Below are 10,942 nucleotides of genomic sequence, written 5' to 3'. Positions count from 1 at the left end.
GAAGTCATGAATCCTCCATACCTCTCCACCAACCTGGGAAAGCAATCCCTTGTTCTTCTAGTTACAAAACTAAGGCTGTTTGACTCAGAGTCTCAATTGGCTCAACTTTTGAGACCTGATTGAGCTGGGTGTTACCGTATTAGATGACATCTAGCCAGTAACGATAACTCCTTTCACTTATTGATGGCTATAGGTAAAACTCACCACCTTAGGACACCAAACCCCCTTCCCTGCCCCCCACCCCCTCCTTTCTCTTCCTACATGCACGCACACATGTGTGTGTGTGTGTGCACGCGTGCACACCATCAAAGTGTGATAAGGTAAGACATGTAATCCATCTAGTGATGCTCTTAAACAAGCCTAAATTTTTAGGCAGCAAAATTTCATTAATGAATACTTTAAGATGAAACATAGAATATGAAGTTAAAAGGGAATGCCCATTTCAAATTTTCATCCCCAAAGTGTACCTTGAATATAACAGAAATAAACTTAAAGGGATTTATTCAAGGAAAACCTGGATCCTGTCACCCATTTGATCATTGAAATCAAGCAATTTCATCCCACTCTCCACATTACCATTTGTTGTCTCAAATGCTTCATCTAGCATAGCCTTAAGATTAGCACCCCCCAGTCCTGCAGGAAGAGAAAAGACACATCCAACACAGAGATTGCCTTGAATACCAAATTAAGGGTGAAAAACATGTCATTATGACTTGTTGCAGCTCCAAGAAGAAATACCTGGGATGATATTTGTGATTCCATCCAAGAACCCAGCCTGCATGAGACAAAAAATGAGCCTCAGGCAAAAAAGGCATAATTTCCTCCTCATGCTAGTTATGCCATGCAATGAATGTTATGCAAGGTTAACTTTTTCTTTCGTATATATATGTATATATATAAGTGTCTGAAGCCCCATTTTTCAACCAATCACAATCAAATAATTTTATTATATTTGCTTATACTACATTGTTTATTCCTTTTCATTTAATCCTTAATTTATTCTATTATAATTACATTACAGTTTGCTATTTTTTGCCTCTCTCTAGCCCTACGAAACCCCCCACTTTTTATCTTCTTTAATGTGTATGTCTCTCTCATATTTAATGAGCCTTCATATCAACCAATGAAAACTTGGCAGGTAACCCCCTTCCTCTTTTTTAATACCTTTCTTCGTTCTCCATTTAACCACCTTAAATACATTTGCAATTTCTCCTCTCTTTTTCTTATTCACTCTGCATAACTCTCTCTTGGTATTTGCTACACATAACATCCCACTTTTCCCAATGCACTCCCACCCTTCCCCATGCACAAAACCAAATACATTTTTAATCCTTTCTCTCTCTATCCAATCACAAGCTAAAAAACATATATTTTAACAGATAATTAATAATTTCATGCTACCCGGTTTTTATCACCCACTTAATGTTTCATCAATTTTTATAAAACTCTCATTGTAAGCATCACATCTCTCCCTCCCTCTCTCTCTCCAGCCCCAAGTAGACCCATTTACTTTGCAAACAACCCTTCCTTTTCCCCATGCTCTCTATCTCTCTCATTTTCACATTTTTACTCAACATGCAACCCATTCCTCTTCCCAATGCCTCTCTCACATATGTAGTTTATGTTAATAAGTCAGTTTATGAGCTCTCCTATTTAGTTCATCTTGCGACTACACCTAAGATTATTCAATATGTGAGAGACGCCATGCACTTTGAGATATTATTTTCTTCATCTTCTTCCAGATATTAGAGCTTTGTGTGATTCAGAATTTGAAGGATCTATTAGAGATTGTCTCTCTACCACCGGGTTTTGCGTCTTTCTTGAGAACTCTTTAATCTTTTGGAAGAGCAAAAAACAACAATGAATTGCGGTATCCACGGCTGAGATAGAATATAGAGCTATGACTCAAGTTACTGATGGCTTTCAGGAGAGCTAGGTGTTTCTGTAATAACCTTAAATTTTTTGTTAATTATTTGAATTTATTTTAAACATGATACGTAATTTTCTGAGTTTGGGTCTGGAATCCAAGATCCATATCAACTAGGGTTCATATATATATAATATCATATATATATATATATATATATTAGAAAAAGAAATAATAATAATAATATTATTATAAAATAAACATAAAATATATGTATATAATACGTTAACGCGGGGATCCACAGTTGAATCCATTTGGATCCAGCCTGCGGATCCACACCGCTTGAGAGACACGGATCCAACACGCGGTTGGATCCCTGATCTCGGATCCAGACCCAAGTGTAAAACCCGCATTTAAAAAAAAAAGAAATTTATCGGAACCGGGCCGGGTCGGGTCCGGACCCGACCCGGGCCCATCGTCGTTAGGGTTTTTAAAAACCCGACACAAGGGAAAGGGTTTTGAGAAAACCCTTTCTCCTGTGCGCCGCACCCCCCCCCCCCACCGCGCCTTCGACCTGATAAGGGAAACCCATCGGGGTTTCCCCTTTTGTCGCCCCTCCCTGAGCTCTTTAAGAGCGTTGCGGGAGGGGAGGATCGATGCCCCGCCCCCCTTCTCGTTCCCTGCAGGCGACAACCTCGCCAGCAAACCTACCGACGCCTCCTCCTGCTGGACCGATCGCCACCGCCGCTGCGACCACCGCCGGCGATCCGCCCCTTCCAGGTACGTCGTCTCCACCCTCTTCACCTCCCTCTTTTTCCCCCTTCTTTGGGATTCACAGGTGGGCCGGCAGGTGGCACACGGCCCCTGCCGCGCCCTGCGTAGCCATCAGAGGCCGACAGGGGGCCTACGGGACCCCCGTCTCTGGGGGTATGTCGGAGTGACGGCAGGGGCCAATGGCCCCTGCGGACCCCCTTCTCTTCTCCGTGGGAGATCGGGCGATCGACAGGAGGTCGGTCGTCCCCCTGTCACCCTCCCCTCTTCCTTGACCTGCGTAGGGGGTCGGCAGGAGGCTGGTGGCTCCTGCCGCCCCAATCTCTCTCTCTCTCTCTCTCTCTCTCTCTCTCTCTCTCTCTCTCTCTCTCTCTCTTACCTTCCGGCAGGGGCCATCGGCCCCTGCCCCTCTTCTTTTAAAACCCAGCAGGGGTCGATGGCCCTGCCATTTTTTTTCCAAGACCGACAGGGGCCTTTGGCCCCTGCCCTCCTCCTCTTTTAAAGACCAGTAGGGGCCGATGGCCCCTGCCCTTTTTCTCCATGAACGACAGGGGCCATTGGCCCCTGCCTCCTTTTTGAAAGCCGCAGGGGGGCTTTGGCCCCTGCACTCCCCTCTCTCTGCTCATTCCATTTCTCTTTCTGGTAGGGGCCGATGGCCCCTGCCCTTCCTTTAAAGCCAGCAGCAGCCTTCGGCTCCTGCCTCCCTTTTCGGAAACCCAGCAGGGGCCGATGGCCCCTGCCCCTCTCTTAATCGTCTGGCAGGGGCCGATGGCCCCTGCACCTATTTTTTTTGGCAGCATGGGTCATTAGACCCTACCCCATTTTGTTTCAAGTCAGCAGGGACCGTTGATCCCTGCCTTGTTTTGCGGAGAAGTCGAAACCCCAGTCATTTGTTGTCGTTTTTCCTATTCATTTAAATGCATACTAATAACGTACCCTTGCAGTTTACGCAATAGGTCCCGTTCGTGCTCCGCGGCCCGACCCTCGTATTATCCTTGTAAAAACCACACAAAAAATTTTTGTTGTTTTGGACCCGGGTCGGTTGCGGACCCAACCCAGGACCCTTTTCATTAGGGTTTTAAGTAACCCGACTCCCGAGCATTCCTGAGCGCCGCACCTCCTCCCCTTCGCTTGCGGGCGGATTAGGGAAACCCACCAAGGGTTTCCCCATTCGTTGCCCCCCTGTGCCTTTAAGAGGAACGTTGGAGGGCGAGGGGAGTCACGCCTCCCTCTCGCAGCCCTCGCCCCCCCATCACGCCGGTCTCCTCCCTCGCTGCGCATGCCGCCGACGCCGGCCACCGCCTCCCAGGTTAGTACCTTCCCTCTTCTCTTCCTCACCCCCCTCTCTGTCACCTCGTCGGGAGGCCGACAGGCAGCGCACGGCCCCTGCCGCGCCCTCCCGCCTCTCCTGTACTTATTGGAGGGCCGACAGGTGGCCTGCGAGGCCCCTGTCGTCCCCTCTTCCCTCTGGGGGTGCACCGGAGTGCCGGCAGGGGACCAATGGCCCCTGCGACACTCCCTCACCTCTGTGGGTGATAGGGAATCAGACAGGAGGTCGGTTGCCCCCTGTCAACCCCATCCCGAGCTCTCTCTCGCTGGCAGGGGTTAGCCCCCTGCCGCCTCTCGATCTCCGGTAGGCAGGGGCAATGCCCCTGCCGTTTCCTATTTCCCGGCAGGCAGGGGCTCGCCCCTGGCGCCTCTTGGCTTCTGGGAGGGCAAGGAATATCCCCCTGCTGCCCTTGATCCTCGGCACGCAGGGGGCCGGACACCCCCCCCCCTGTGGCTCCGTGAATTTGCCAGGCAGGGGTCGAGGCCCCTGCCATTTGTAAGTGCTTCTGGCAAGGGCCGAGGCCCCTGCCGTCCCTTGATTCGTCAGGCAGGGGCTGGGGCCCCTGCCATTCCCCATTTTCGTCAGGCAGGGGCTGGGGGCCCTGCCATTTCCCTATTTTCGTCAGGCAGGGGCCAAGGCCCTTGCCATTCTTTTTGTGCCAGGCAGGGGCCGAGGCCCTGCCATTCCCTGTTCATCAGGTAGGGAATGAGGCCCCTGCCATGCGTGACCTTGTTTGGCAGGGGCAGAGGCCCCTGCCATGCGTGACCTTGTTTGGCAGGGGCAGAGGCCCCTGCCCTTCGCTTTTTGTCAGGCAGGGGCCGAGGCCCCTGCCATTCACTATTTCGTCAGGCAGGGGCCGCGGGCCCTGCCTTTTGTTGTTCGGTCTGGAAGGGGCCGAAATCCCCGGTCACCTAATCCTACCCTTGCTCCTGTCACACCTTTAAATTAAATTATCATAATTGAATACTCACACTTTTGCAGACTTCGCATCGAACCCCGCTCTAGCTCCGCGACCTGAGCCTCGTATCTACACTCGTAGACGCACACAACTGCACGACATCCCGAGGTAAGGGAAAGTCGCACGGAGAGTTTGTATGAACAAAATAAAATAAGACTTCTGAGATAGAATAGTTATTTTACATACCTGCTTATCTGAAGATCTGAAGAAGTATTGGCTGGTCAGAGTTTACTCATTTTGATTCTTTTGAAATTGCATGCTTAATGTAAATTCTTTGGGTAGACTCATTCTAGAAAGAATCAAGTAGTTTAAGTGGCATACATGTTTACCTGTAGAATTACTTAACTTGTGATTGTTTGTTCGGCATGCTTATTCTTTTGAAACTGCATACTTAAGGTAGACTTTGTGAATAGACTCATTTCTGGAGAGAAAACCACTGCAATTACTATTATAACCAAACCTTAAGGCAGGTATGGTATAAATTTGACGAGAGGTCATGGAGAACCTTGAAGTAGGAACTCAACACTTTATATAGATGAGTTAATGTTGGCCTCCACAGGCCAAATTTCTCAAAAGAACAATACATGTCATTTATGAACCAAAAGAATCATAAAACATTATATGTTGCCCTCTCATCGTAGTCGTACCTCTAGGGAGGTACAACCGTACTTTTGGACAAGTACGTCCCATGTGGGTTACGATGGTTGGAGGATGAGGTTGTAGCAACCTCGATGCGTGCAATTAGCACAATGCTGAGATCACATAAATGGTGATCATTCGCCTTCACAGGCAAGATGCTCGAGTGGGTCTAATAGACCAGAGCATGTAGGATGGGGCGGCGGTTAAGAAACCTCCGTCGTACCCATCTGATCTTCACGGTTCATCAAGGGAGAGGATGGATGGTACAAAGACTCCGATGGACAGGTTCTTAACAACCACCCCACGGGCAAAAAACTCGGTTTCACCAGTCATCGGAGTTAGGGGAATTGGGATTACCATAAATTATCCTAAGTGGTAACTCCCAGGTACTTCTGCAGAAGTTAGATGCATCCATGGGCCACGAATGCCTTTGGGGATTTACTCTCTTGGCATTAATCATCCCCTTAGGAGTGGACTCAGTCAGCCATCCAGGTTAATGAAAATACCTGACATAATAAACCCCCGGATCGGTCTCGGTTGTTTCTACGTTTCGCGTCTGTGCGTACCCACAGGCCAGTTAATATCAGAACTTAAAGAATATCTTCATGAATAGTTGTAGATGATTAAGACTTGCCCTGCTGAAAATGCTTCAACTAACAACTCTTTGCGCATATTACACTTTTTAGAATAGATTACAATTGTATTGATTGTTTCAATATCATAACTGTGTATCTCATGAATGCCCTGTTTTATTTTCATTCTACTTATATGTTCGTGCACCTACTGGTTTGTTATGAAACTGACCCATTTCATGGGCAGGTGAGGAGTAGGACTTCACTGGCGGCCGATGGCGTGGTGCAACATGGATTAAGATTTATCTTCTTTCTTCTGGCGGCTTGGCTCTGGGTCTTTTTGGAGTTTTCTTTAGATTTATTGAACTTTGGAACAAACTGCTCATTTTGTAATAAACTGCAGATTTTTAATCTATTGCCTTATTTCTTAAATTCCTTTAAGTTGTTGTACATGTGAATGATGATTTTCAGCTAACGTACCCAGGATTGTTGACTTGTGCTCCTTTCTAAATATCTTCCGCTGTCGTTTTTAAAAGTTAACACTTTAAATTTTTGAAAGGTTTTTCGATAAGGTTTTCGAAATCACGAGTCGAAATTTTGGGGCATTACAACTTGGTATCAGAGTCAGATCATAAAGAGGTGAATCTTGACTATTGAGCATCCCATCGCGCTATAAGTCTTGGATATTTCATAACATGTTTTAGACTAAATTATATTCTTGTTTTATTCGTAGTACCGTCGGATAGATGGATCCGTTTACTGGTTCTAGCGGTAGGGGCACGCGTAGAGTACGTGGCTGTTCCGTAAGGGAGAGGGACGGACATGGGATGTTCGGGGCTGGTTACTAGGCTAACCGCCCTCCTCTACCTATTTTTACGGATGAGCAAGGCTTCCCACTACCGATCGCCTACCAGATAACCTTGGCAGCAACGTGGGTTGAGGTGCATGCTCGAGAAGGTGGTTTTGCGCCTTTACACGTTCGAGTGCACCATCAGACACCACAGGAGTCATCGGGAGATTTTGTTCCCCCTGAGTTAGCAGAGGAGTGTGGTTTCTGTGGAGAAACAGGGCACACCATGAATGCTTGCCTCCACAAGGCCGAGCATGACGGCAAGATCGCAATTTCGACTGCAGGCGAGCAACCGTCACCTCCAACAGACCTAGTGGACGGTGTATCACCCACATACACACCTGCGACGGATTCTTCAGGTTATAGTCTTGGCTCACCGGAATATACTCTGGCGACGCCTCTCTACGGACAGGAGATCTCCTACGGGGAGCCACTTCCCTTAACCCCTAAGCGCAGATTCAGGCGCACAGACAATAGAAGAGAATATCTTAGGAAGTACTCTAGCCGTCCCTAAGGGGAGGTAGCACTTACCCAGTTTTGTTGGAGTCTGTGAACTCATTTATAATTATGGAATAGAACTTTTGCTTGTGTATCAGCACAGCTGGATTCTAAATATGTGACTTTCGTAATAAAGATTTATGTTTTTGCCTTTGCTCCTATACTTATGTCTACTTGTACGTCTTCAGTATTTTTGACCTTAATCTTGGTTGCTTTTTAAGGATGGCAGGAAACTCAAGCCACAGCATGGTCGATGAGTTGCATGAGCAGAGGGGATTCATGATGGATACCCTGAACTCCTTGGCTGAGGCAATTCGTAACCAGGGTCGCCCCCATCAGGATCCGGGTTCTCTTGTTGGGAATACACCAACTGCCACGTATTAAAAATTTATGAAGCTTGACCCTCCTACCTTCTCTGGCAAGGTTGACCCTGACTTGGCGGAGAGTTGGGTCAAAGAGGTGGAACGGGTGTTCCAAGTGTTGTCCGTCCCTGACGATAAGAAGATGATGTTTGGGTCCTTCCGATTGAAGGACGACGCTCGCGAGTGGTGGGACACTACCCGGGAGGTGCAGTTTCCAGGCGCGGAGGTGATTCCTTGGGAGGCCTTCCGGAGAGTTTTTCTCGGAAACTATTTTCCTCCTCATGCGAGGGAAAAGAAGAAGGTGAAATTTCTGGAGCTGTGCCAAGGCAGCTTAAGCCTGAATGAATATATCGCCAAATTTCAATGGTTGGAGCGCTACTGTCCTCACCTATTCGAGGATGATCATGAGCGGGCTGGAAAGTTCATTCGTGGACTGAAGAAAGGACTCAGGCATAGAGTTCTCACCAGCATGCCCGCGACTTTTTCTGCGGCGGTAGCAGCAGCCACCCTACTGAACGAGGATTGGGAGCGTTCAAAAAGTGTGCAAGCCAAAAAGCCACCCGCGTCAGGTGGTGATCAGAAGAAGACCTATTCCGGCGGCCCAGGGCAACGACCACCATTTCCAGTGAAGACTGAGGGAGAGAAGAAGCAGTTCCCTCCGGCGAAGCGCCAACGACAGCAGGGCCATCCACCGCCCAGGCAACCGTCTGGAGATAATTGCCCCAGGTGCAAGAGGACTCACGAAGGACAACCTTGTCCGCGGGACACCGGCGGATGCCTTTACTGTGGCAAGATGGGCCACTTCATTCGTGACTGCCAAAAGAAAGCAGTTGATGACCTCAAGCGAACTGGCAACATATCTCAGCCTCCTCGACCACCTCATCAGCAGCAACAACGAGCACAACCAAGCAGTGTCAGGGAGCCGGGTCGAGTTTATGCAGCCACGGTCGAGCAATTGACAAAAGGGGATCTCGTTCAAGGTACCATTCTTGTTGCTGATCAAGCAGCTTTTGCACTCTTTGATTGTGGTGCTACACACTCGTTTGTTTCGGAAAGATTCGTAAAGCAATTGCATATAACTGTAAAACCACTTTACAATGCTTTGGACGTGTATAACCTGGTTGGGAAGAACACAATTTGCACTACTTACATACCTGAATTGGACGTAGTTGTCGCAGAGAGGCACTTGCCTGCTTGTGCTATCCTGCTTGAGATGACAGAATTTGACGTCATCCTAGGCATGGATTGGTTGCACAAGTATCATGCCAAGATATTTTGCCGAGATGGCAAGATCGTTTTATCACCTCCAGGCTCTCCGAGAGTAGAATTCAGAATTCCCAGACCTGTTCGAGCAAGCCGGACGATCTCGGCGCTTAAGGCGCAGAACTTTTTGCGAAAGGGATGCACTGCCTTTTTGGTTAGTGTTATCCAGTCAGATCCAATGCCTATTCCCATCTGTGAGTTGGATGTTGTTCGCGATTATCCCGACGTTTTTCCTAAAGAGCTGTCGGGACTTCCACCGTCTCGTGAGGTAGAATTCAATATTGAATTGCTACCAGGTACGACGCCAATCTCCAAAGCACCCTATAGAATGGCGTCGGCTGAGCTTGAGGAGCTGAAGAAGCAGTTGCAGGAGTTGTTGGATCAGGGATTCATTCGCCCCAGCGTTTCTCCTTGGGGAGCTCCTGTGCTCTTCGTGAAGAAGAAGGACGGGACCTTGCGTTTGTGCATCGACTATCGAATGCTCAACCAGGCCACGATAAAAAACAAGTACCCTTTGTCGCGTATCAGTTACCATCAACTCAGAATTAGGAATGAGGATATTCCTAAGACGGCCTTTCGGACGAGATACAGACATTACGAATTCAAGGTCATGCCGTTCGGACTGACCAATGCCCCTGCAGCTTTCATGGACTTGATGAATAGGGTGTTCAAACCATTTTTGGATACCTTCGTGATAGTATTCATCGACGACATCTTGGTGTACTCAGAAAGTCGAGAACAACATCGGGAACACCTAATCACCGTGTTAGAGACCCTGCGAAAGGAACGTTTGCATGCCAAGTTCTCTAAATGCGAATTCTGGCTTGAAGAAGTTATGTTTTTGGGACACGTTATTTCTAAAGAAGGAGTGTCTGTGGACCCTGCAAAGGTTGAGGTTGTACTTAGTTGGCAGCAACCAAAGAACGCACGTGATATCAGAAGTTTTCTTGGACTAGCGGGTTACTACAGAAGATTCATTCAGGATTTTTTGAAAATTGCGTTACCCCTGACGAAGTTGCTGAAGAAATAGGCTAAATTCTTATGGGACGAGAAGTGCGAGGCGAGTTTTCAGTTATTGAAGGAGCGACTTACCAGTGCTCCTATTTTGACCTTACCTTCTGGTAAAGGCGGATTCGTGATTTATACTGATGCCTCTGGGTCAGGCCTAGGGGCTGTGCTGGTGAAGAATGAGAAAGTGATCGCATACGCCTCTCGACAACTTAAAATTCACGAGAAGAACTACCCAACTCACGATTTAGAGTTAGCTGCGGTGGTGTTCGCACTGAAGATTTGGCGACATTACTTGTATGGGGAGCAGTTTGAAGCATTCACCGTTCATAAGAGCCTTAAGTATCTATTTTCGCAGAAAGAATTGAACATGAGACAACGGCGTTGGCTTGAATTCCTCAAGGATTACGACTTCACCCTCTCCTACCACCTAGGAAAGGCGAATGTCGTGGCTGACGCCCTCAGCCGCAAAGCACCGGAAGTTTCGATTAATGCCTTATTCGCTGGATGGAGGTTGGTCGAAGACCTAGCCTCTTGGGAACCTTTCGCTATCACTCAAGGTTCAATAGGTTTATCCCACCTTGTTGCTCAACCTGAGCTACTAGTGAGGATCATCAATGGACAGAAAACAGATGCACGCTACGAGAAGTTGAAGGCTCAAGCGATACTAGCAGATACACCTTTTCGTCTGGAGGATGGAAGTATATGGTTGAAGGAGCGCCTTTGGGTTCCTGATGACTCAGTCCTTCGAGATGAAATTCTTGCGGAAGCCCACAAGTCTAGATACACCATTCACCCTGGCGGCACGAAGATGTTCAAGGACC

General features: G+C 47.9%; 1 protein-coding gene across 3 annotated transcripts in view; it reads right to left on the bottom strand.

Annotated features, from left to right (window-relative positions):
• Positions 1-348: 348 nt before the first annotated feature.
• LOC149843158 (Phosphoenolpyruvate carboxylase family protein) overlaps positions 349-10,942 on the bottom strand; it is a 63,035-nt gene continuing 52,441 nt past the window's right edge. For all 3 annotated transcript variants that reach the window (XM_089999627.1, XM_089999629.1, XM_089999630.1), the window contains 2 exons: positions 739-775; positions 349-633 (listed from right to left, as the gene is read on the bottom strand). In XM_089999627.1, coding sequence (XP_089855753.1) covers positions 500-633; positions 739-775 — 171 coding nt within the window. In that variant the 3' untranslated portion in view covers positions 349-499. The remainder of the gene's footprint in view (positions 634-738; positions 776-10,942) is intronic.

The sequence above is a fragment of the Nuphar pumila genome, chromosome 3 (genome assembly GCF_984573655.1).
Source record: "Nuphar pumila chromosome 3, dmNupPumi1.hap1.1, whole genome shotgun sequence".
Lineage (NCBI taxonomy): Eukaryota > Viridiplantae > Streptophyta > Magnoliopsida > Nymphaeales > Nymphaeaceae > Nuphar > Nuphar pumila.
This window is presented reverse-complemented; position numbering and strand designations above follow the sequence as displayed.